This window comes from Chamaea fasciata, unplaced genomic scaffold (genome assembly GCF_029207755.1).
Source record: "Chamaea fasciata isolate MVZ Bird 193981 ecotype frontalis unplaced genomic scaffold, bChaFas1.0.hap1 SCAF_5, whole genome shotgun sequence".
Classification (NCBI taxonomy): Eukaryota; Metazoa; Chordata; class Aves; order Passeriformes; family Sylviidae; genus Chamaea; species Chamaea fasciata.
This window is the reverse complement of record NW_027094090.1, coordinates 41,713,795-41,741,785: the sequence shown is the minus strand read 5'-3', so window position 1 is coordinate 41,741,785 and position 27,991 is coordinate 41,713,795. Positions and strand designations below refer to the sequence as shown.

The 27,991-nt window shown below is 36.8% G+C and overlaps 1 protein-coding gene across 1 annotated transcript; it reads left to right on the top strand.

Annotated features, from left to right (window-relative positions):
- Positions 1-113: 113 nt before the first annotated feature.
- On the top strand, positions 114-27,967 carry MGAT4C (MGAT4 family member C). Its single transcript, XM_066184596.1, has 4 exons — positions 114-153; positions 19,599-19,752; positions 23,971-24,118; positions 25,916-27,967. Exons 2-4 carry the CDS (start codon positions 19,612-19,614, stop codon positions 27,070-27,072), a joined length of 1,446 nt encoding a protein of 481 aa, XP_066040693.1. The 5' UTR covers positions 114-153; positions 19,599-19,611; the 3' UTR covers positions 27,073-27,967.
- Positions 27,968-27,991: the final 24 nt, after the last annotated feature.

Sequence of the window (27,991 nt, the reverse complement as noted above, 5' to 3'; positions counted from 1 at the left end):
ATTTTCATTTCTTGTCTTTCAGTTTCTGACTCGGATCTCCAAATGGTAAGGCATTCTACTAGGAGAGTTTTCATGTCTTTCTTATGAACTGTTGTGAGATGACTTTGCACTGAAGTTTTCAGTTCCTGCATCTGGTGACACAAATGAAATGTTGTAAGTGTTTTTATTACTTTTTTCATATTTAATTTTCATATTTAATACCAGGTAATATAATTGTAGCTTTAATTCTCTACCAGTGTCAGAGATTACAGCCTGAATGTTTCAGATTAGATACCTGGGCAAGAAAAATCTACTGGAAGGTCAGGGCAACACTGGAACAGGGTACCCAAGAAGGCTGTGGAATGTCCTTGGAGATTTTCAAACCTTGGCTAGACAAAGCCACAGCTGACGTTTTCTAGTGTTGGTTATAGCCCCATTCCATGAAGGAATTTACCTGTATGAACTTCATTGACCAGCCCCTCAACCAGCACTTCTGTTTTGGAAGTGGAAACGCTGTGACTCCATAAAATATTCACTTTCATATATGCCATCACAAGGGCTGTATATGAGGATAACCTTCCTGCAGAATTAGTGTCTTTGGACTTGTCAATTTTCAGCAGCTTCTCAATATCACACCAACATCTTGTGATTAAAAGGGATGCTGATGAAGCTGGTCGCTTCTCTTATGTAGTTGACACAGTACGGAGAAGTCTATCACAAACCAGGCTCTCATTTCACAGCTTATTTTAGTCTGATAAGGAACTGCACCAATGTTTGCTCTGGACTGCCTGTAAATTACTTAGCTGTGTCCTTCTGGCCTGAGCCACAGAGCACAGTCTAGGCAGGACAAACAAGGAACTAAACCTAGGATTGTTCAGCCAGTCTTTTAACCTCATATATCACATCAAATGATGATTTATGATCAGCCTTTTGTAACTGGCATGCATTACTTGAATTATGACTAATATTTATTTCTATGTAAATTCATTGTTTCCTCTTTGCTGTAGGCAAATGTGTTTTTCTTGCTACACCTCAGCATAACTGAAAAAGTTATTACAGAGCACAGTACAGTCCTTCTGTTCTTACATATTCACATTTCACTAAGGCAGAGAGATTCACTAACAAAATTATCTGAACTGTATGGTCTCCTCAAATGTCTTTACCACAGTCAGTGGTCCTTGATGCATTATTGAGGTTCATCAGTGAATGTAGAAAAAGAATAATTTTCTTTTTATATTTTTTCTAATCCTGATAAATCAAAAATGTTGATAAACTAAACTTGAAATACTTCTCACAGAAATCTGAGGCAAAGGGAATGGTTGTTACTTTATAGAATTACTGTATAAGATGAAGTGCTTAGGTAGAGTTAAAAAAAAAAAAACACCTTAAAAATAGCATTCATCATATTTTTCTTTTAATGGATATGTCATCATACTTGTGTATGCTAATGTTGTTTCTGCTGCTCAAATAAAGCACTCCATGCAGTTTTTCAGCTAACACTGAGCAAACTCAATACTTTACTATGACATCTGTATTGTAGTTTGCATTTTACCTCTTGTTTGATACAGATAAATTCTTTAGCTGTGCCACATTTTTCCTTAAGATTGGGCAGATCAGTGAGTGCCATAAAATATTAATCATGGAAACTTAGAGAATTAGATGTCTGTGACTGTAGGTTTGTCTTTTTGGCAAATCTTTTTCAGTCTTAACTATTTCTCTTTTTTAAACTCCATCAGAAATGATGCACTCTAAAAAGTATTATGTCTGTTCAGATTAAAATATATGTGGTTTTTCAGACCAGAAAAAGGGTCTGATTTTTTAATTCAATGCTCCAAGTTTATTTAAGAATTTTATACATTTTTAGTAGTTTTATTGTCAAAAGCAGACCTGATTGCCAGTATGCTATTTTCTTTTGTTTATCCAATTATGACACTATCCTGCAGATCACATGGAGCTAGAGAAAGGATAGAAGTATGGAGAAAGAAAATTAGAGCTTCCTTTGTAAACTTGTGCCACTACAGGGAAAAGATACTTAACCAGGTAGTTGCCATGGTGGGTAGCAGGAGAAGCTTCTGAGAGACCTTGAGTTTTTGACTAGACCCTGTTAATTTGGGGATTGAAGAGGAATGGGAAGTGATCCTTCCCTCTTCCTTTCCAATACTTTTCTTAACCTATGCTTTTGGTCCTTGCTTTTATTAAACTAAATAGTATCAAAACTTCTGTGCCAAAGGTGGAGGATTGAGTGGACCTTATGTTTGGTTGAGAGATGTTTTCTTTTATCTTCCTTGTTGTGCTACCTTGTATTTTTTGGTTTATTTCTTCTTTAGTTAACTGCTATTAACATGGGTTAGTTAAGTTAGTTAAGGCTGAAGAGGCAGCCATTTTTTTCAAATTAATGTTAGCCTGTGGTGGGTAGATGTTAATGAATTATCCATAAAGCAGCATTAATGGAGATGGGTATCCTGACTCTGCAATGAAAAATAAAAGTAATTACACAAGAACAGGTCATGCCAAAAGTCCTTGAACAATAAGCTGTCTCTAATTATTAGTCTGTGACAATGTGGATTTTTACATCCTTGGAAAACTAATTGTATAGCACTAGGAAGATTTTGCATTTTTCCTCCTACTTGGCTCGTGCTGCTTGCCATGCATTTGTTATTTCCATTTTCTTTTGCTTACTACTGTGATAGGATTCTATCAACCTGCTTCAAATCATATTTGGAGAAAATGGCTCTACATTTCTAGACTTCTCAAAATCTACAGCAATGTCTAAAGACAGGGGTCATCTTACCTAACTTTACTCTTGAAAAAGTGGAATAAATGGAAAGAGTTTACCTATTCAGTGCACCTTTCTGAAACAGCTATCTTAGCATACATTTGATTACTTTATAATGAGTACCTGTGTGAGCAGCATGGATTATATGACTAATGCTTGGGTGACTAAAATCAGAGGATGAATTCTTTCCTAATGGTTGAAACTGTTGCTGTTTCTGCTCAACCAGCTCCAAGGTACTGCCTTCATAGTTCAAAGTGTGGGAGGCAGTGACACAATAATTAATTCTTGGTTTTATGCCTTGTCTAGGCTGCTACTACATTGGTAATTGCAGTCTGTCTTTTTGATTATCCTATAAAAAATATCCCATCAAAATTCCCTGTTAAATTTATACATCCCCCAACAACAGGGACTAAAATCTCATGATCTCTGTCCCATACTCCCTCAAGTTTACTATCAAATATTGTGTCCATTCTGTACATTTCTGTTGCTCATAAATCAGGAATTTGACAATCCTGTCCCTGAGGTACACCCAGGAGATGTCAAATTTAGTGAGGTTTCTGGGCTCCACATACATTTTGCTTCTTGTGAGTACCCTCTCATGTGTGATGCTGATGGTTTTCTTAGAGTATTTCCAAAAGTCATAAGGAGTGAGGAGTTTCTAGTGAGTCATAAGCAGGACAGTCTGACACTCTACTGGACGTTGTATTGTTGTGGAACACTTTTAGCACTATACTTTCCATTCTTTTGAGAATGCTTTTCTCAATATGCTAGGAAAGAAATGTAAGTTTCAAGACTTGCTGGTCTCCAGAAGACACCATAAAATTCCTCTTGAGGTGACCAGAAACCCTGTTGTATAGAACAGTTCTGTCCTGTGCCCAATGTGCTTAGCAGACCAGAGAGCAAAGTTGACAGTGGTGGGTGAGAACATGAATCCATGGTATAAAATTGATGTCATCTCAACCAAAGTCTCTTTTTTTTAACCTTGTCTTTCATCTATTAAAAATAAAGAAAAAAGGAAAAGCAGCTTTCTTTTAGTCTAGAGTAGAATGAAGCACCAAGTTATATGTTTCACAAGCACAAAAAGAATCAAGCAGTTTACTATGTCATGTTGGCCTTTTGCATAGTGTTAAATTAAATCATACATTGCTCAGATTTTCTAATTAACAGTGTGCTATGTGGAGGAAGTCTTTCAGTAATTAACCTTTCAGTTAATCAAAGCACATTTTCTGCTTCTCTACATCTTAAATCTATTTCATGTTTTTTTTCTCCCTTTATTTCTTATCATTTACTTTACAGTCTAGATCTTGCCTTTGAAATACTAAGATCAAGTCCCTGATTCACAGCTATCAAAATTTTGAGCTACATTGTAAGATTACAGAGAAGGGTAAAGCTTATTTTAATTCTAATAATTCTGAATTAAAATATCAGTTCTAGTATGATAGAAAAATAACTCCCATGAGCCATTTTTCTTGGTTAAAATCATATACACTAATAAAGAAGTTCTGCTTTTCATTCAAAATGAATGGTTATTCATTTTAGGAATGTAGAATTCTTTTTGTAAAGGGAGACACAATTATTACTTTTGTATGCAATAGAACTTCATCAAACTGAAAAATGAGCTCACATATCACCTGCAGATTTTCTCTTCATTCTCCACAATGTTTCAAATTCTTAAGCATTTCTTAGGTAACAATTTTTGTCACTGTAGTCTATAAAAATACAAAGTCATTCATAAATAAATTGCAGTACATATAGGAGGCTTACAAGCCAACATATACAGATTTGAAAGTATAGGGAGGTCAGGTAAAAATCTCTGAAAGAATTATCTGTTTAATTAAGTAATTTTAAAAAGTGCAAGCTCTTTGAAAAATATCATTTTCTCCAGCAAAGAGCAATTTATTTTATTTTTCTCTCTTATCTTATCCACTTAAGGAAAATGTATTTCAACTTGACTAAGGGTAATTGCCAAATAGTCAGCCTAAGTGATCTGCTGGTTGATGTTTTATCAATATTTTTTCTGAATTAATTAATCATTACCTCATGTATGTGTGTTTCCATATTTTTAACTTACATAAACTTAGAAAAGCCTAAAAGTAATGTTCTAAAGAGAAAGCATGTAGTGACAGGACTAGGGGAAATGGATTCCAACTCAAATAGGGCATGTTTAGATAAGATATTAGGAAGAAATTTTTTACTATGAAGATGGTCAGGCACTGGAACAAGTTGCCAGAGAAGCTGCAGATGTCCCATCCCTGGAAATGTTTAAGGCTAGGTTGGATGGTGCTCTGAGTAGCCTGGTCTAGTGAAAGGTGTGCCTTCCCATGGCATGCCCCCATGGGGGCTTGAGACTAGATGATCTTGAAGGACCCCTCCAACCCAAGTTGTTCTATGATCTAAATATTGAAACATTTTATATTTTTGCACTTCTTTATAAGTCATTGCACACTCTAAGCCAGTATAGAAACACAAACTGCATTGTCATGTAGTTTAACAGAAACAACAAGCAACAGAAAATCACTGTGTATTTACTGAGCTACAGAACATGAAATATTCATGCAAAATAAAAAACACAAAAATGCAGGTAACATATAATATGCAATTTATTTCTAATCATCTTTGTTTCTGTAGATAATCTAAAAAAATAACTAGGCTCTTTACTGCAGACAGACTTGCTAGAATACCCTTCTTTTAGGCAACAAACCAACTTTTCAAGTATAAAGTTAAAATAATGTGTTGACAAAGTGGAATCACAGAAGGATGTTATTTCACCTACTGATGTTACAAAGTTATATCATGTTGATGTTATATCATGTTAATGTTATACAGTCAGGGGTCAAAAGAACATTAAAAGCCTAGGCTGATACCTACAGTCCAGATGCATTAGAAAGTGATGCAGAAAATGTTAGTTTCATGTTAGAATCTTAATGGTCATCAGAGTTCAATCATTCAATGGTATAAAAATTTCAATAATATTGAAATTCTTCTCCTCCTAAGCCAAATTTTAAAAAATACTGCATACATCCCAAGCAACTATTAGGTATTATGTCATACTGAGAGCTGATAGCACCTAAAAACATAGATGCATTGTGGGTTTTGATTTCATGCTCTGGAAGTCACCAAGGAGAGTGGGAAGCAATCACATCATTTTCCATGTAACTTCACAGCTCTTCTTGAAGTGTTTACTTCCAAAACTCATGGTAAAACATTAAAAATATTCCAACCACAAACATGCAGAAATTTTGCAAGGAAAGAATTCTGAAAATGTCCTAGTACATAAGCCACTCTTCCTACCATATTTACTTCAATCAAAGATTAACAACTAAGAAAGCCAGAATTTTTGGCTTTTCCCCTTCATTATTCTTCCTGTGCTTATTATTTGTTTGCATTAAGGATTCATATAAAATTAATAACTGTAAACTTAAAACAAAAGAAGTCAAGTATCTGCCTGATTTTCCACTTGCAGACAATTCAGTCATTTTCCTCTAATTTACTACAGTTATGTGTCTGAGTCACATATTTCCAATACACAAATCAGCAAGTCACTCTGTGCTTGCTTGGCTGCATTTGCAGATATGTTTAGTCCCACTTCCCTAACCCACGCACAGAACAGCCTGTCATAAAACTTAGTTGCTAAATATTTGCAGTTGAAAAATATTGATCATCAGCAATACTATGAATAGTTTCTTTTCCAAGGACATTGCGCCTGCAGTTGATGAAGATATGTTCATGGTCTCTGGAGCTTCCAGTAAAACGTGTATTCTCACACAGCTTGCAGGCAGAAAGCAGGGCTTCAGCATGGATAGCAATTGTTCCAGAAGGCAAACAATTGCAAATAATGAATGCTCCCCTTCCTCCTCCTTTCCTTACCTTTTATATCTGGGCTGACATCATATGGTACAGAACATCCCTTTGATCAGTTTGGGTCAGCTGGCCTGGTTATGTCCCTTCCCAGGATTTTGGCCACCCCCAGCCTACCGAATGTTGAGAAATAGCACTGGTGCTGTGCCAGTGCTGCTTAGCAGTAGCCAAAAAACACAGGTGCGTTATCAGCACCTATCTAGCTACCAATGCAAAGAACAGCACTGTGAGGGCTGCTGTGGGAAAAGGAACTCCATGTCAGCCAGACTCAGTATATGGGTTGAATACCCCATAATGTGTAAATATGAAACAGCTCTCTGACTTACTGTCCTGCCATACAGAAAACTTATTCCAGCTAAAATAAGTTCCCCCATGAACACAACTTAAGGGCAAGAGTTCACTGTGGCTCTTTCAACTTTTGTATATCCTGCAGTAAAGCTATTAGGTACCTACTGTTTGGCATACAGGTAATTGTCTGCTGTGGGCTGTACTGTGATGGATGTGGTGAATGGAAACTCTAGAAGCAGCAAATTCATGTCCTGGGTAAAGCCAGGGGGAGAAGCTGCAGGGTCTGATACCTGGAGTCAGGGAACTGGTTTGTGAAATACACAAAGAGAACTATCTTGGGATAGACAACCACACTCGAGCTTTTTAATGGAGGGAAACTTGTAGCAGTCTACTGCAGACAAGGCGTGCCAGCTATAGCGCCATAGATGGAGATGATAGAGGATGTGACCTTGTGTACTTGTAGAATGAAGACATTTCTGAGGATAGCTGTAGGTGTGTGCTGTAGTTCCATGTTTTGGAGATAGAGACAGTGGCATATTTATTATACGTTGTCCTTAAAAAGGAAGTAAAAATAAATTACTAAGGGAAGGTGAAAGGAATTCCTCCCTTTGTGTATCTATAACTGAGTATGACATCTCAGGCTGTTTTTCTAGCCAGTGAAGAGAAATGGGCATTTTGGGGGCACAATTCATCTGATGTATTTTAGAAAATAGTCTTTTAGTGAGATGAATCACCGTTTAGATATACTTTTCTTCATTGGCTATAAATGGAGACTAAGTGTGACTAGCTCAGGTGTCTCTGTTTGGCCAAGCAAATGTCATTTTAAGAAGACAATGAAGCACATCTCCAATGAATTCTCAAACAGTGGTGCATACATCTAATAGACGTATCGCCCAGCAATCAGCAGTGGAGCAGTGGCCTGAAAGTATCACCTCGGGAACTTTGCGCACCTGTCAAAAAAGTTATTATGTGTTCTTCTGTTGTAGTCACTCCTGAAAGCTTTATTTGTAAAGATGGCATGTCTCTTGTCCTTGAGGCTCCATAAATCTATTTACGTTGTAATTCATTAGAAAATCATAAAGTACTGAGATTTTATGAGCATTTACAACAGTGTTTCTTGCCAACGCCGAGTTAGACTTTTGTTTTCCCTGAGCTTACTGTAATATCACTGGTGGTGAGAAGCCTCTACAAAAGACTCTACAGAAGGCCATTGCAAGGTTGGTGTTTTAAAGGAACCAGTATGAGCAAAGTAGAACACATCATAAGACCCATCATTAAACTTATTTCTGCATTTCCGGAGCTATTTAAAAATAAGAGAGTTAGTTTACCTACAAGGGGCAAAGCTAGGAAGCGATGTAAAATATAGAATAAAAAGGATATTATTTTTTTTAACTTGCCATGGAGATTTTATTTCTGTTATTTTTATTTTTACTTTATTTAAGATATTGCAGATATTCTGGTTGCTTTCCTTCTCAATAAAAATGCTACACTTTGCTCCTAGTACATAATTCCAAATAAAAGTTTAACTTATCAGTTGGTCTTGTTTGAACTTTACTTGCAAAAAATATAATTTTTTTAGTGAGTAACTCTTTTATAGTACTTTCTTTTCCCCAAACTCTATAATTCTCTTTTCTTTCCAAACTACACTGTACCTGCTGGCATTGTAAAAATGAGAAAAAAGAGATGTTGAATGTGCACATTTACATTTATTGAGCTTTTTTTTTGACCATATAGTGAGAAATTCCTTCCTGTCCATGTATGGAATTTAATTGAAATAACTGGTTTATTTATTAATCATATTTTTATATATTGATATGGTTTAAGACACATGAAAGTCACTAATGTGAAACATTATTTAATAGCTTCAGAGGAAAAGTGGATTGGAAGTTTACATTAAAACATTCAAGAAAAAAAAATCAAATACATTTATTAAGGATTTATTCATCCTCTTCTACTAATCTACTTTAATTATTTAACAATGTATTTGGAAAAATAAGGAATTCAAAAATAATTTTAGTATTAGAAATCTTGATAACTAATAGTATTTTATTGTCATGGCTTGAGTTTATTTATAATAACTGGAATTTAGAATAGTGGAAAAAGTAGTTTAAGCCTTTATTGATAATCAGGTTTGACAGGAGGTAAGCATAAAAAAAGCCTATTCGGCACACCTGACATGTTGACTATATCATCCTGCTATTTTGTTGATGTTTTTTCTTCGGTTTTGTTTCCAAGAAAGACAAGGGGGAAAGTTTTTGCTTAGGTTACAAAATTATCCCTGGCACAACCTTACAGATACCACCAAACATAATGCTACTAAAACATAAATTGAAGCTAGACGTAAAATGAATTAAACATTTCTCTCAGAAAAATGGGAAACTAATCTGCTGCAAGACAGAGGTAGTAACACCTTCTCCTTCTCCACTATCCCTTTGAATAACAGTGCATCAGTTCAATGAAATCAGGCTTCAGCTGCTCACTGAATAGCAGATTTCCACAGGCAAAGGATTTGGAAAGATGTTACCTTCTCAAACAGAACTAGTTTTACTTGACAGGTCACAGAGATAAAGGGTAGCATGGCCGTGCTCACTGAAAGCAGCTTTATATAAGTTGGTGTGCTTGCAGAGATCCCATGCTACTCAGCTTCATGGATCTGAAATGCCTGCTATCTTGGCATGAAGATTTTCATCCAAGGTCTCTTTTCACTCTGCCTAGAGATACTTTTATGAAGTCTGTGGGAAATCTGATGATTAAAGTTGAATTCATCATCATCGCAATTGGAAGCTGCTAGTGCACCTGGTCTGCCCCCCTTCTATGAAGGATTTATTCACAAGGTCTCTAATATTAGCTCAGAAGGCAAAAGAAGTGCTGATACTGGCAACAGAGCTATTTACCTCTCCCACTACAGATCCTGCTTAGCTTGCATGATCAAACTGCATTAGACTACAGGATAACATTGCAGATTTTAGGTACCTCCAAAACCATCTTCCTTCCTTACACAGTCAACATCAATTAATGTAATTTATCAAGGCCAAACTATTCCATAAATAACACAGTCCACTCAACAGCAAGAATACTATTAGTTCTTTCTTGTTAAAAACCAAACTAATGCAATCAAGATTTTGAACTCATGAACAGTTTTGGAGATATAAATTGGATTTCTGCTAGTTAGTCTGATTTCAGAATCAAATCAGAAGATGACAAATTTTAGATGTATTTTGTCTGCACACTGGATTGCTTCTGTTGAAAATAAATTATCAAAAAAGTATGTTTTCGATGTGACAATAGATGAAGACACAAAACATTAAAAGAAAAGACAAACAAATACAGCATTTTGTAAAGAATTTGTTTCATCTTATATATGGTTATTCATTAAAATTTACTGAAGTTTGTTGTGGTTTGGGGTTTTTTCAAATAATAAGTGAATTGTTGGTCACACACACCCATCCATAATTTTCTAAGCCTTCTCTACAAAACAAGTTATTTTATTGATCAGGAAGCTGGTGCCTGGGTTCTCATTGGAAAGTCTTAATGAAACTTTTATCTTAGAAACAAATTAGCAGTATGGCCAGTGAAAACAATTTTTCTGGCATTTAATCTTCTAATCTATTTTACATTATTTCCCAGGGGTACCATGACCTTCACAGATACATGGCTTTGTGCAAATATCCAATTATATGGTAGAATCTCATGAGTTTGAGAGTTGCCCTTAAAATTAGCCAACTTTCTAAATGGAATTTTCCCTCTGAAATAATGAAACCTAGTCTAAGTAAATGTTAAAGGACCCAACCATGCCATTAATAAAAAATTAAAAATAAAAATTAATAAGAAAAAATGTAATAAAAATATTTGGAAGTCACCCAATTAAAAAAAAATATTTACTTTTTGATCTTGGCAGTGTTCCCCAAATTCATATCATTATGTAAACTCTGTGAAACAATATGTAAGGATGCCAGGTAAAAACATCTTTCAATACTAGACGTAGGTCCATTATATCCAAAACCAAGAGTATCTCCTCTGAAGTGAATACTTATCACAAAAAATATCACTCATTCATAATCAGATAAAATCTCTCAGGGTTGTGTGTCTCTGGTAATGCTGCCTTCTCACAAGCCACAAATACTGTGAAGCAAGAAGATGATGGAGAATTATTGCCACAACTCAGTGCCTAGAACCCCCTGTAGTCTTAAGGTTACATCAAATGATAGGTTGAAATTAGTCATACATATATGCAACTGCATGGAGGCTCGTTGGTTTTTTAGTTGAGAGGTTTTGTTCTACATCAGGTTTACAAATAACTAAATGATTGTAGATGACACAAAACTGGGAGGAGTGGCTGATATGCCACAGAGTTGTGCTATAGTAGAAAGGGACCTTGACAGGCTGGAGAATTAGGCTGAGAGAAACCTTGGGTGTCAACAAGAAGACATTAAAAATCCTGCACCAATAACAGCCCCTTACACCAATATATCCTGGGGACCACCCAGCTGGAAAGCAGCTTAGCAGAAAAGGACCTGGCAGCCACAGTCGACATGAATTTGAAGGAGAGCCAGTAATGTGCCCTTGCAGCAGAGACTGTGGGGAAATAATAGAAGATTGGCAAGGGGTATTGTAAACACACACTCAAGTGACTTACAGCTGGGGTGTCAAAAAAAACATATATCATATTAATTGCTGTTTAGCCTTGTGTGTTTGACAAGCAGAACATCTGTGTTTAGATAATATAGGCCTGTGATAGGCTTAGAGACACCCTATCAAACATTCTGGCGATTTGTTCTCTGCTGCAAGAAAGATCAAGCACAATGGTAAACTTTCCCTGTGCAAATCCTTGCTACACAGGCAAAACCAGCAGGTTCAGTGACCCTCTAGCATTGACCAAGCTCTACAGTGCCTGCAGCTCTGCTTGTGTGCCTGGGTGCTGTTTTGAGGACCCTCAGCTGGTGGAGTAAGAAAACTAAATGTACTCTGTGCATTTTGTTGAGATTTTATATGTTTGTTCCTGCATCCTGCCTGGGCTGACTCACACAAAGGCAAATGGTATCCTGGGCTTCTTAGACAAAGCACTGCGAGCAGGACAAGGGCTGTGCTGTACTTGGCACTGGTGAGGCCCCTGCCTAGAGTGTTGGACCCAGTTTCAGGTTCCCCAGTAAAAGAGAGACATGGACATGCCAAACAGAGTCCAAGGAAGGACCCCAAGGATGTTTAAGGGACTGGAGCATCTTTGCTGTAGGAAAAGATTGAGACAGCTGGGAAGGTTAAGTCTGGAGAAGGTGAGGCTCAGAGGGAATCTTACACTGTATATGAATACCTGAATAGACAATGCAAAGAAAACAAAGCCAACAGTGCCCAGTGACAGGACAGAGTTAATGGGCACATATTGAAACACAGAAGGTTCCCTCTGAACATCTGCACATGCTGCCCAGAGAATGCATGTATCTCACTCCTTGCACATATTCAAAAGCTGTCTGGACACATCTGCGGGCACCTGGTTCCAGGCGGTGCTACACAGACATGGAGAGTGGAACAGATGACTTCTAAAGGTCCCTTTCAGCCTCAGCCTTTCTGTGATTTTGCAGTTCGCTGAAACAGCCACTAACCTCTCTATTATGTGAGGCTGCAGAGTGTGCTGATGAGAAAACCATTGACTGATTTCATCAGAATCAGATGAAAGTTTTTTCATCAAGATTAGTCGACCTTGGTAAAACAATTCTGTTCATTTTTTTAATCCCAAAAATATGTTTGTCTCTGTCTCAGTGCAATTCTATTAAAACACGGCTGTCCATGGCACTTGACAAGCTCTTAGCTCTATAATTTGAAGGCTGTGGGGCATTGAGGTAGAAGTTAACACATTGAGGAAGTGATGCTGAGATATTAGCTCATATAGCTAATTAATCTGTGCTTTGGGTGAATGGACTGAGACCTGAGGTATCTTCACACCAGGATATCCCTCTAGTTTATTCTTGCTGGTCCCTAATAGACTCAAGGAATTTAGTATATCTGATAGCCTGTAGCTTCTCATAATCCCAGTATTCCATAATCTGTACTCTGTGACAGCTATTAATTAAAGTTTTATCTTCTGTTGAATTCATCAATACTTGTGTCCGTCCATGTGTTTTTTTCATTAATTGATGAGTCAATGGATAAGATCTACTGGGTATATATATAACTTAATGTCTATCCTCAGCTTTCTAAAAATTCTCTCCTCTGAATGATGCCTAGTGCTATTTTCAATGGACAGGGTTTCTCCCTGTATTTCTGATGCAGACTTACACCCCACTCCTGTATTTCTAAAAGCTTCTAATCTCACTCTCCCTAGATGTCACAGTTACCTGTTTTCTCTCTCCTCGTGCCCCTGCTGTTTCATTTTACTCTCTGCTTTGTCTCTGTGGAGCAGAAATTCAGGGTTATTTCAGGTTTCTTTGTTATTTTTTTCCTATCTTCCAGGCTTTTTCCACATGCCATTAACTCACTGTCTATATTATTTTTCTAAACCCCACATTTTACACTACAACTTACTTGATAAAATATATCCAGTGGTATACAGCCATCCATCCAATGATGGATTAGATAGTGCTTTACCAAGTCAATGCAACTTCACACTTCCTAGTCATATCTTCCCCTTGATTAGACTTGACTCCTCCATGCCAGAAGAAATGCATTACATTTTGCTCAGTGTTACAGCCAGAGTTTTTTGAGTCCATTTAATATCAATCTGAAGCTGTCAGCCAGGAAAGACACTTCATCCACCAACACCTGCTTTGAATTTAAGCTCTTTGCCTTTCTGTATTGTTCAGTAACTTGCTTCAGCTGAATAATCTGTTTCCTCCCAAATTCTCATCCCTTTTCTAGAACTGTTTGGGTCAGTATATATTTGTATGCTACATTAATGTTTGAAATAATATCTCACTTTCTGTGAATCAAGGATAATTATACCTTTCAAATTCTTTTCTAAAACCTAATTCTTTTGCCCATCTTTTTATCAGTGTCAATTTTGAGTAATTTTCATACTAATATCTCTCTTTTTTTTAACTCCCTTTATCTAGAACCCATATTTCAGACAATATAATAAGTTTTAAGCCATTTATTTAATGTGTAGCTACACAATCTACTTATGGCTTATTTAAAACCTGAGCTCCTCTGGATTTGTTAGCTTCAGAGTTAAACTTTCCTTTCCTTCAAACTAGTTTTTATTTCCCTGCTGCCAGTGGCAGCAAACATACTGTCTGTCAGCCTTAAACATTTTATATGTACATTCAGGCTTTCACTCAGGCAGACAGTGAAGCTGCCTGGGAGTCTATCTGAGCCCCGTGGAACAACCTATCCATTACAATTCTCTAGTACACTACCCTCTGTAGCTCAATCTTGCATCACAATTTAGAATTTGTTGGGTTTTTTTTAACTTGTATAAGAAAATCATGGTGCATGCAAAATGTAATAATAACCATGTGAAAAAATCTGTTGTGTTTTGGGCTTTTTCCTTTGTTTTTTTCTTTTTTTGGGAAAGTATTTCCTTTTTGACTTTATAAAGATAACTGAATGCAAATCTTGAGGTATTGTGTGCAGTTCTCCAAAAAGAAAAACTGAAAAACACATTGGAAAAAGATTAAGAACTGCAAGTAAAGCAGTTCAGTAACAGAGTGATAGAATGGTATATCACAAAACTGAGGAATAAAGTTCCTGCTTCTGAGTGTCTCAGTCAAATCAAGAATTGCACTAAAGTTCACAAAGGTTTTAATAATCCAATCATGGGGTTTTTGTGTTATCTCATATAATAAATGTGGCAATGGATTAGCTCCACCTCCTGAAATATGGACTCTACAGTGACAGGTAAAGCTAAAAGCCTCATTTGAAAATATTAAAATAATTCAGTTGCCTTTTCTCACAGAAGCTATCAGTGTAAATAAGCAACTTTTTTTGAGCTGCTGGGGTACAGCACTCCAGCAGACCAGAATACAATATGAAGACGACCTTGTTACCCCACCCCTCTACAGCTGTAGATACAAGCAGATGAATTGTGCCGTTTAGGTAAATCTAAATCCTTAACTCATCTTAGCATCCTTTAGGGTAAAGTAACACCACAGGGACTTTTTTATGTATCTGCTTATGGAGGAAATATGTAAGAAAAATACACGATAATCTCTAAAAGCAGGACAAAACACAAATCCCTAGTATTAGCAGAATGTGATGATGAATGGATCAAAAATGAAATGGTTTATCAGAGTGAGTGTGCATGAATGTGGCCAAGAGAAATTATTCTACAGATGGCAAAAAGTTTTTTCCTCTGAAAAAGGAAAAGAAGGAAAAAAAAATCTTGCTTTATGTAAATTTTTTCTCTTGGGAATAGCCATATTGAAATCCAAATAGAATTTTGTTTTAAATTTTACTATTTTAAAATTATATTTAAATATTTTAATTTCAATTTTTGGTTTCAAGGACTTGACTTATTAAAAGCAGTCTCTTTCTGGGTGGTCATTTGGGATTTACTTTTTAAAAAAATGATAAAATTCTTTTGGGTGTTGCAACAGAAAACCTTGCATTGTTATGTGAGAATCAATTCTTAATCTTTTACAAAGGTTTCACACCTTTGTAGATCCTGTAAAGAACAGTATCTACATACTGTAAAGGTATGTCATTGCATTTTTTGGCTCACCACTTCTTTATTGTGTATTGTTTTAAAAAGTCAAAGGATTTATAATTTCACATTACCATGTAAAATTGCACACGTATGTCTGATAGCAACACATATATGTACATAGAGATCTGTCTTACAAGTTCCATCTCTAGAGACTGAGGAAAGCAATACATCTCATTTAGAAAGGAGAAGATTTATAATTTATGCATGTTTATTAATTATTTTGTTTAACTGCTTAATGCCAGCTTTATGAAACAAATTGAATTTATACCATTCTGATAGCTACTTAATTGTGCATGAATAATGAAGGCATAAAATCTTCAAGCAAAGCTGTGCCTTCTGAATTGAATTGAATGAAGCCTTTTGTTCAATATCAAAGATTTTTAGTAATGGTCAATATTCTGCACAAATGGTCTTAAAGAACATGACAGGTCTCACTGCAGGAAATTCTGAGTCTTTTTCAAAAGATGAGTGGCATTACCTTCCAAAAAAAAAAAAAAAAAAAAAAAAAAAAAAAAAAAAGGTAAGATTTACTTTTTTCTTTCTGTCTTTTTTTTTTTTTTTCTTTTTTTTTTTTTTTTTTTTCCCTGCACAAGTTTCAGTGGTGCAGTCTTCCACAATGCAATCAACAGACCAGATACAGAGATGCAAGAGGCACCTTTAGGAAGATATAAGGAATTCTGCATGTACATATGGATGACCCTGAGCACGTTCTTAGCTAAAATCTTGCAGTGTAAGGATGTCAAACAGCACCGGCAGACAGACTCTGGTTGGGGCACAGCGGTGAGGAGCAGAGGGACAGCGGTGAGGAGCAGGCTGGGGCACAGCGGTGAGGAGCAGAGGGACAGCGGTGAGGAGCCGGCCGGGGCTGGCACGGGCGAGCCTGCGCTGCCACCTGGTGTCAGCAGCGGTGTCAGAGCCTCCGCCGTGGCGGGATCTATCGGGGCGCGCCCTCCTTGGGGCGTCCCCTCCCTTCCGGGCCTTTACTTGGCGCGGACCTACTAAGAGATCTGATGAGTAAAAAACCCCCACTGGCACGATGTTATATTTTCAGATGTTTCCATGTGCAAAACAGTGATGTAATGGCTTCGTGTGAAACCAGCACAATGCAGGTGTTCTCTGAGTGGTGATTGTACTGCGCTCTCCTCTCTCTGTTCATCAGTTTTAGTCATGACAGTCCTATGTTCCTCAAGCCTCACCAATGTAATTCCCTCTATGTTTATTCCTAATCCAACATAGAGATGATCTAATACAGTATGACCAGGAAATATAGTTCTAAAACCCTTCCTCACCCTCAGGGACTTCAGACAGGTGGCTCAGAGCGAAGATGGGGGAGCTGTGTAACACTGCAGTCCAGCCAGCAAATATGTCACATACATTCATCTTGCAACTCAAAAAAACCCCATTTATTTATTTCCAAGTTTGTTTTATTTCTTTTTAAGGAAATGTCATATGCTGGCAGTGACTGCAAGCACTCTAACCCAGACTAACTGCATTTTCAATTCTCAGGGTAGTTAATGCCACTAATATGAGAAGTGTCAGTATTTAATCCATCCAGTGATCCCCCAATTGTTTTTTTAAAAGAATGTAATAGTTTGGAAATCATGAATTGTACTGTGAGAAGAAGAAGGGAGGGGGCAGGCAAATAGGAAATTAAAAAAAAAAATAAAATAAAAATAAAAATAAAAATAAAAATAAAAAAATAAAAATAAAAATAAAAATGAAACCCAAACTGTATGTGTAAAACAGTCTTTTCTAAAACAGGGGCAACCTTTCATTTCCACAACAGCCTGCTGGAATCCACAAACAGCTAGCAACCACTATGTGTCACAGGGAGTTGCAGGGGCATAGGGAGGCCTAGTGTTTAGAGATTCATGTCCTTAACACCTCCTTCCTGAGGTTTATTTTCAATGTCCTTAGATATTAAGAAAAAAGAAAATCCTTGATGTAACTTAAAAAGATATCTGCACTGGGGTTTTAAGCTTCAGAATAATTAGGTTTCTGTAATTCAGCCCACCCTAAACAAAGACAGATAGAAATACATATTGCTACTGATTGCTTTTTTTCTTCATGCAGCCTGTAAATTGGTTTTATTCTCAACATAATGAATATAAAAACATTCTGTGAGCAACCAGCCTCCATTTATTGCAGTTCATTTTGAATCTATAGATTCCTGGCAATTACTAATTGCATTACTAATGTTTGATATATTTACCTCCTGGTTCTCTAGAGTCTAATGGACTCATATTTTATACTGTTAAATGTGTTTATTCAGTTTGGCAAAACAAATATACATTGGGTTTTGTGCTTGGTAGGTTTTTTGTTATTAGGACAGAAAATTTTCTATATGACATGACAAATCATTTATGGAACTCCTAATATGGCCTATTTCGTATCAGTGTAGATGTTCAACACTTTCCAAAATGAAGGTATTTAAGTGGAGGGTTTCACCATTGTATGTGTAATGTTTTTTATTACTTCACACAGGCTAGCTTTAAAGTCTTCATTTGTATATAACTTCTATATATTAAATTTGATTGAAAATTCATAAATATCTGTGGAAAATAGTCAAAAAATGAGTAAGAGCATAGTACATAAATAATAAGTGTATAGTCTGCTGTTTTTCTAATAGTCCCTCAGATTTTGGGCAGTGAGATCTTTAGTTTAGGGCCAAATCTTGTTCAAACAGATACAGTTCTACACAGGTTAGTGCTTACAATTTGGTGGACAAGAACAGCATTAATCTAGTTTTACAGAGTAAAATGACTGAAATGAATATGCAACATTGTGATATGACTAGACAGTCCTCTTTCTTGATCTTGAACAGAAATACTGAGGGGCTTCATGATCTCTGTGCCACTTTGATTTATCTAATCGAGTTGGTACGGATTTCACAATACTCTGCTTAAATGTGTCTGGTCCAAGGCAGACACCCACCTTTCTTCTGAAGATGGAAATAATACCTCCACTGAGAGTTTTTCCATCCTAGTACACAGGCCCAAGGCTAAGGGCTGTCATTCAGTCTTGCTAGTGCTTTTTCATGTCAGAGAAGTTACCTTATTTGTTCCTGGAAGCTCTGGTGTACAGAATTCTTCTATTGGTAACAACACTGAGTCATGCAATAATTTCCTCCTCACCTGTTGACCTGGCCTGTTGTTGGGAGGAGACACAGGTACATGGGGGAAAAATGCACAGCACCATCTCTAGCCACCAAGTCGGGATCTGACAGTTAAGCAGAGCAAACTGTGGAATCTGGTTTTCCAAATAACGGGACAGGACTGACAGGAGACGTTCCTTGAGCTTTGTTGTGACATCAGCCTCAGTACAGGTTGAGACGTGAAAAATGACAATAGCTCACGTCTTGCCAACAGCAGCCAGAATTCTCTGTGTTACAAGGCATTTTAAAAGCTTTCTAACCAATAGCAAATTGTTAAGAGCTTACAAGGCACCTGCATTAATCAATCATTAAAATTACATATATACCTTATATCTAACAGTAGGTGCTTGTTTCATATTTCTTATTACTCAAGAACATTAATACTCTTCTATAAACAAAGCACAGAGCTTCGTTATTAAACTTTTCTATTATCTTGCTTAACGTATTTTCTACTTGCTAAAGCCTAACTCTACACAGCACAAAAACACAATCTCATTGTTCTATGCCCTCGTCTTGTATCTCTTTTAACTTTAGGCCTACATCCACACTGCTATGAGAGTTTTCTGCTTTTTCTATTTCCCACAGCAAACTTTATATGCTTCTGCCACAGTGACATCATAAGCCCACTTTAAAATGGGTATGACAGTGGGTATGTGTTATTTTCTTTACTGACACAAAAAAAAAAACCCAGAGGAAAAAAAAAAAAAAAACAACAAAAAAAAGGAAGCTTAGTTTACAGTTAAGATTGTATATTAAACCTCAGGATGGCAATGGTTAAATGAAATTAATTCAGCCTGAAAGTACTGTCTATGTATGTTTGAAGGGATTTGATACATCTGAAGGTAAGTTTAGTTGTTGTCATGCTTATTAGGTGGACCATTCTTGTAATACTGTGGTTTTATTCATAGGTGACACCACTGTATGCAGTTCTTCACGAGACACAACTTGAAATATTTTGATAAAATGAGATGCTTGCGGAAACGATCAGCAGTGTCGTTCTTAGGAATCCTTGTTGTTTGCTTGCTGTTCATGAACTTGTACATTGAGGATGGTTATGTTTTGGTAAGTTGCAAAGAAGTGATCCTGGAGCAAAAAAAGAGTAAAACCCCCTAGTAAAACAGTAAATTGCTGAGGATAAATTACATCTGAACTATTTGTGTGAGCTGGGAGCTTCTTTTTCAGTATGCACTGCGAATCTCACCTCTGAATGCTGCATTAAATGCTATTATAGACATAAAATTATAAAAGAAAATTTACACACATTCCATCTACTTTAAGCTCCTTGCATAAATAATATCATTTTAATGAGTATATTTGTGTGTTTTTCTTACTTTCTGTAACTCAGATTTTAGTCTGACGGGTTCAGTGCTACTGCATTAAAAATTAGACAAATGAAACCTAATGTAAGTTTATGATTTTGGAAAAAATAGTGGAAATATTTATGTTAGGAATTTCAACAAATAAGCTACTGACAACATGACATAACTCTATGGTATATCTGTAACCTAGGGCTGTTTCAGTGCTGAATGCCAAGTGAGCCCTGGAGCCTTGATTAATGGATTGAATTTCCATTCATTCTCTTCTTTGGAGACTGGACTGGGCCCAGTAAAAGAACATAGTGGTTGAAAAACTGGATTTTTCAAATAGTAAAATGACTAAACTGAATTTGTTTTTTTGTGATATGACTAAATAGTGCTGCCTTTATCTTGAATTGAACAGGAAGTGTATGGATTTTCCAATATTTTGAACAGTGAATTCTGATCTCATTTGTATCTGAAAAGAAATATAATAGTGTGTCAAAAAATGTAATACACAAGTAGTATAATCCTTACATTATTTATCAGAACCATATATACAGTCCCAATTACTTTAATTAAAAATATTATCGTTATAAAATTACCTATCCCAATACTGTAAATATTGACATTAATATTATGCTAGTACTTTTTTAAGCCAGTGAAAAGGTAGCCCATGCTTGTAGAATGTTACTCCATTACAGACATATTTCTTTGTCTAACAATAAGGTTTTGTACTTTGTTATTTATTTAGCATTTCTTGGTTATGATTAAATTTGACCTGGCTTTTTTTTTACTAGTTGCATTTTCCCTTATGTTTCTTCTCTGTTCACTAATTGCTTCGAAGTCCCCCAGATGTTTCTGAAAGTGCTTTTATTATCACTACTAATGGTGTTCCTCTTGGCTTGTTTTTGAAATTTTTCCTGTCCTATTTGCCAGCTCCCCAGATGGCTCCATGTCTTATTTTTAATTTGCTCTGTGCACGCCCCCCCCCCCCCCCCCCCCCCGCCACCCCCCTTTTATAAATTCACTCTCTTTCGTTGCTTCTCTCTTCACAGTTCTGGCATTTTTGCATTCATATAGCTCTCAGCCAAGTCTGTTGCCGAGTTTTCTGAGAGTTCTTCCAGGTCTCTCGATACCTTTATGGTCCATCAAGTGTTTTTTAAGTGTGTTAGGATGTTGACTTTTCAGCTTATTTATTTAGTTTTATTCTCCAATTTTCTGACCCTGTCTGACAGCTTCAAATATACCATGTCTGGTGTGTTTTCTCTGCTGAGGTGAAAGATGAGCAATTTCAGTGTTTGTGGTGAAGAGAAATATACTTAGGGAAAGCTTTTGAGGACAGCAGGCTAACCAGTTTCCCTCAGGGAATGAAAATCTGAAAGTCCTCAGAGCCCCAAAGGCTCTCTGAATTGCAGCCAGTCTCCTGCTGGACTATCTTCTAAAGGTAGCTGGATAGAACGAAGACAAGAGACCCGGAGTTCCTCCTGCCAGTCTCAGGCAGCAGGCTGTGCAAGGGCTTGTGGTGTTGGGGTCTCTGACACCAGATATAAGACAAGTGGTCTTTTTCAAAGAGTATTAAAATTCCATTCATTTTGGTAAATCTTAAGAAGGGAGAAGAGAAACTTTCTGTTTTTTTTCAGAGGGTCTCACATGTCCAGAGAATCCCTTCACTGTTTTCTGCAGGGCATTTGCTGCAGAAATGGAAAGTAAGGGCTTGTGTCAAAATAGCTGAAGTATATTGGGTAGAGGGTATGCAGCTGTGCAGTGCTGATACATGTGTATTAGAAAAGCAGTTTAAGGTGCTTCATCTGCAGCATATGAACTATATTTGATCAAACATTTTGAACACATACTAAGCTGAAATATACCAGATATCACAATATACACAAGGGGGTCTTATACCTCTTCAGAGTTGTAAGTGGATTGTAAGTGAAGCATGTGTTCTGCACTCTCCTATGAATATTAATCACTATTTTAGGCACTATGCAAAGAATATCACTATTGTTGTTGACACAGCATCCTTAGCAGAGCAGAGTATCTTCATAAAGGGTGGAAAACTCTGGCACTTCATCCTATGGCACCCACATGAAACTCCCAGCAAACACTGGAAGTTAGAAGTTAGTTAACAGATGAAAGCCAAAACCATTCTAGAAAAAGCTAAAGAAGAAAACCAAAGAGAGCTAATCAAGTTCCTCAGCTTCACTGACCCCTACATGGTAGTCAGAGATAAAAGAAACAGATTTTAATCTTTTGAAAAAATCCAGATTTCAGTTTTGCCCATCATTCAACAAAAGAATGAAATAGCAACTATTAAAAAGAAATGTTAGCCACAAAAGGAAAATTTATTAAAGAGGGGGAAAAGGAAAATTTTTGTGGTCAGTTTAGATATTTTGCTCGTTAAAATCAAAACATTTTCTTCTGACATTGTCTATTTCTAAATATTTTATGTAGCAAAAGCTCAGCAGAATAAGTTTCCATTCCAAAACTTTATAAAACAAGGAATTTTGGTGCTCCATTCTGGAACCCATGACACAATGTTTTGATATTAAAAAAAGGGTTTTGAAAAAAGAAAGTTTTTGAACCAGCCTTTTTTTTCTTTTCCATCTGACATTTTTCATGGAAAATCTCCTGTTTTTTTGGTGTATTTTCTTTCTAGATCATTGAGTTACATTTTAATCTTGAACCTGATCATCAAACTTCCTCCCATAATTTATAAGCAAATGCAAAGTGGCACATAACAAGCAGAGAGAAATTACTCAAGAGACACTGAGGATCAAGAGAGCATAACAGTGCAGGTAGATGCCCCTGGATGTTTGCCAAAGATCTTTACTAAGCTCAGAACTGGATTATTTACTACTTCTATGCAAGAAAAACAATGAACTATAAATGAATCTAAGATCAGATTACAGAAATATTTCTTTGTGCTATAAAATATACCTTTGACACATTTTTTATTATTTATGCCATTAAATATGAGCTCTCTTTACTGTTTCTCTGGTTGTTCTTGTTAGCAGCAGTATCGTTACTGCAGTGCTCCCATTTAATGACAGATCAGAAGTTTTAGTGCATTAACATACGACATGTATCAGAAGAAATGAACTCACTCATACATGTGTCTGTCATCAGACTAAAATCAAACCAGATAAATTAAATAAGCATTCCTACTTTTAAATTCAGTCTGCATGACCTATCAGGTATTTCCCTTTTCTTAAGGACTAAGGAACAGATTTTCCCTGAGGCCCAAGTGGCCTTATAGATAGGGCACTACTGAAGCCACTCTTTCCTTTCTGTACCTTTACTATGACTGGGGAAGCCTCTTGGAAGAAAGGACTGAAGGAGGCAGGAAGAGGAGGCATGGGGATAAATAAATCTTTTGACTATGCCATCAAAATGTGTTCTCCAGATTCAGAGAAGCTTTTACTGTCTGCATGATCACATGCATTTCTTCTTGTCACAAGCCTGAGTTGAAGCTTCTCAGAAAAATGTCAAAACGAGCCACATGTCAGGATCTAGATTTGTCTTTCCTTTCCAGCAGTTTTGGTAGATTTTTTAATCACTGAAAATATTTTTTGAAAATCTTCCCTGTTTCTAATTCTGCGAAAATTATCTGTTGCTGAGTGATGTTTTCTTTTCCGTCTTTTGAATACCATAGCATTTTTGGGCCAATAATTTAATGTTTGCTACTTTTCCAGAGTTTTGTGCAAAGTGCTCTTTTTTTTTCTTTTCCTTTTACTGTAATCTGAAGATTTATGATAGATTTTCTGTAGCCAAAATGTATGATATTCAGTAATGCTCACTGGTTTGGGGGGCTTTTGTTTGTTTGTTTTTGTTTTAAATGAGGTGACATCTACATGCTATCATGAAAGCTGAAACTGAAAAATGTTACTCTTGGAAACCTACCTGTCCATGTTTCCTCTCTAGCTGGCATTCACAAATGTGTTTCTCTCTCCCTTTTTTGTTATTTTTGTTTTCCTCCTAATAGGAAGGGGACAAGGAATTAATCAGAGAAACAGCCACGCATCAGCTCAACCCAGAGCGTTATGTTCACAGTTTTAAAGATTTGTCTAATTTCTCAGGATCTATAAACATTTCCTATCGCTACCTAGCTGGCACACCTTTGCCCAGGAAAAGTAAGTAACTGCAATGTGAATGTTGCAAAATGAGGTGATTCAAAAGGGTGTGAAATCCATGTAGTCCCTGTGGTATTTCTGTGCAAGAGGGGCTGAGTTAAGCAGTGACAATCTCAAGAGAGTTAGTGGGACATCTATCACAGGCCATTCTTGAATGGCTGCTAGTCCCAACCCAGCAGTGATTGCCCCAAAGCCTGATTACCTTCTGACCAACTGCCTGACTTGTAGATACCCTGCAGGCAGCCTCTGGATGGTCTGTGTGAGCGTAATTCCACGGATCTCTTCCCAGGCAAGAGGAAGATGATTTGGAAAGCAGAAGCAAGGCACGTGCTGGTGGTGTTGTGCAACCACCCTCTGAGACCACACTGTCAATCTCTGTATAACCAGTGAATCCAACCTTAAGCATGCTTGGCATCACAGAGATACACCCCTCAGGTCCACTATTCTGCTGGCCCAGCAGCTGCAAATGCACCTCCTTGCTCCTTTAGCTGTGCTAAAAAGGGAGCTGAATTGTGGTATTATCAGGACAGTAAAAGAGGATTCTGCTCACAGGCATCTGCAGATGGACTATTTAGTTATTCTTATTTCAGAGATGGTTCAAGACTTTCCTCTAAAAGTGAAATACGACCATACCTAAACTTTAGGCAGGTGTGCTTCGGGTTCCAAATCAACCATTTCACATACATAAACATGGCTCTGAAGTCCAAGCCCAGAAGGTAAAATAAAATAATATGTGAGTTGTAGAAAGCTATAAAGTTTGTTCAAATTAGATTTGAAAAATTTGGGGCTCTGTAGGAAGTGTAAATGACTTCTGGGGGTTGTACTTCACTGTACAACTTCATTTTGAGCAGACTTGACCTTGAGGGAAACCCTGAATCACTATCAGATCAGTCTTTTACAAGTTGGGGTAGGTTCAACTTAAGTATACCCTTTCAATTACAAAGTCTTCACATTTTTTACATCAGAAGTTAGAAATATAGAGATATATTAGCAAATATTTGAAAAAAATCCTGATTTGGAATGCTGGTAAAAATGCAATGGCAATGACTACCAAACAGAAGAGATTAAATTTCTTGTTTTATAAGATATATCTCTGTCTAGAAAGAATGTAACAGCATTAAAAATTATTTGTACAAGCAAAGAGAGAAGTTCTCATCTACTTTAAAATAATGTCTAAATTGCATCTTCCAAGAGGGTGTTCCCTGTGAAATGCTTAATGAGTCCTGACAGAGGGTTAGAAGAAAAGCAACTAGCAAGGAAAAACTAGACAAATTCACCTAAAAATGAGCACACTCAGAAATCATTTTCCATGCAGAGTTTATAAAACTGTAAAGTTATGCATAGATGTAACTAGACTTTTAGAGGGCTTAAAATAATAAAAGTGCTGCCTTTGGTAGTTCCTTGCTTTCAAAATATGGTGTGAATAATCCCCTCATAATCCCCTTTCTTTTAGCAGATTTAAAGCCTTACCACTGTATATGTGGTTTTGTCTACAAGGCATAAATGTTCATACTGCTTTGGCATTTGTCCCCAGCGCGCTACTCCTCGCAGCAAACAAGTGAATGTTTAGCACAATAGTCTCCATGTGTCTATTTGCTTGCAATATCATATTTCTTAATGAAAAGGCAATAAAGGTCCTTTATTGTGTGCAGCTTAATAAGTTCACATACCAAATTTCTCAGTCTTCACCATTCACGAGGTTTATTTGATATAAACACAGCTCTGGAGAATATCTTTGTGATGAAATTGCTTCCAATATCAGGTACTCATTTTCTGTTTGAATTGTCTTTTGTGCAGGATATCTTACAATTGGACTATCCTCTGTAAAACGGAAAAAGGGAAACTACTTGCTTGAGACCATCAAGTCCATATTTGAGCAGTCAAGCTATGAGGAACTCAAAGAAATTGCCGTGGTAGTACAGCTGGCAGATTTTGACTCAGCCTGGTGTGAAGGGATGGTCCAGGATATTTCACAGAAATTTGCACATCATATAATTGCGGGCAGATTAATAGTTATTCATGTCCCTGAGGATTACTATCCTGTACTGGATGGGCTTAAGAGAAATTACAATGACCCTGAGGACCGTGTGAAGTTTCGATCAAAACAAAATGTAGATTATGCTTTCCTTCTAAACTTTTGTGCTAATCTTTCTGACTATTATGTGATGCTGGAAGATGATGTTCGCTGCTCAAAGAATTTTTTGACTGCTGTTAAGAAGGTAATTACCTCACGAGAAGGATCCTACTGGGTGACATTGGAATTCTCCAAGCTGGGCTACATTGGAAAGCTTTACCATTCTCATGACCTACCACGCCTGGCCCATTTTCTATTGATGTTTTACCAAGAAATGCCTTGCGATTGGCTGCTCATCCACTTTCGTGGGCTGTTAGCTCAAAAGGAAGTGATACGTTTTAAGCCATCTCTCTTCCAGCACATGGGATACTACTCGTCTTACAAAGGAGCTGAAAACAAGTTGAAGGATGATGATTTTGAGGAGGAATCCTTTGATATCCCTGACAACCCACCTGCAAACTTGCACACCAATATGAATGTATTTGAAAACTATGAGGCAAGCAAGGCTTACAGTAGCATTGATGAGTACTTCTGGGGCAAAGCTCCTTCTACTGGAGACTTCTATGGGATTGTATTTGAAAAGCCCATTAAAATCAGTAAAATTAAAGTTGTCACTGGAACTGAAGATCGGCAAAATGACATTTTACATCATGGGGCCCTGGAAGTAGGCGAAAAGATTGTAGGCAGTAAAAAAGGAAGACAATGTACAACTTACTTGAGACTAGGGGAGTTCAAAAATGGTAATTTTGAAATAACGGATGTAGAGAACAAAGTTCTGTTTGATATTAACTGCATGAGAATACTTGTCACTAAAAGTCAAAAAGAATGGCTGATCATTAGGAGCATTAGTGTCTGGACTTCTCAAACACCAAATCAATAAAGCAAGACCACCTGTGGAGATACAGAGTACAAACAATCAACTGGGTCAAAACTGGTGCCACTCCCCAGAAAAAAAGACACTTCCAGCTCTTCACTAGAGACACAGAATATCTGGGGAAATCACAAAACAAGTAAAGCAATTTATTTTTTACCAGTTTGGTCAGGCAATATACAAACATTTATTTGTTGAAAATTTTGAATTTTATAGAAAACAAAAGGTTCTCAAACCTCTCTTGAAGTCTTTAAACCCTTTTTTATTGTTATTTCTCTGAAAGAGAGATCTTGTGGACTATACAGAACAAAAAAAAAAACCCAGCTTATAATTGCCAAAAGTTTTAAATCTATGACCATTATGTTGTGAAAAGAAATTGGATTGCACCTTATGCACATAAAAATTTAAAATCTTATGGTAATATGCATTTGTACTGTAGTTGGTAATGTGATGCTTTTCCAGGCAGTTGTGACAAGGAGATCTATCCTGAAACTGGCAGTTTACTTCTGAGCACTGTAAGAAAATAATGTGGCTAGTCATTGCAACTTCTTGTCAAAAGGGAATGTATAAAATTATAAGTCTGACATGACAATTATGTAAAAATAGATAATTGCATCTGTTATTCTGTCTCAACAAATATCCTTTGTTCTTTCTCCTGGGTCCTTTCACTGAAATGACCGCTACTTGGATTCTATATTACCTAATGGACCAATTTACTCTCCTTGTTCAAATTGCCTCACACCAAGCAAGCCTACTGCTTGACTACCAATGTCAGTAACAAACCCAGGTACCTCAAGAGCAGCAGTTCTCTTAGAGAGGCATCTTAACAGATCTCAGCTTTTACATTTTCTGTTCCTTCATGATATGGAGAACTCCCCCTGACAAATTTGCAGATAGCTGAATACTACAGCATGGTTTCCAAAGATTG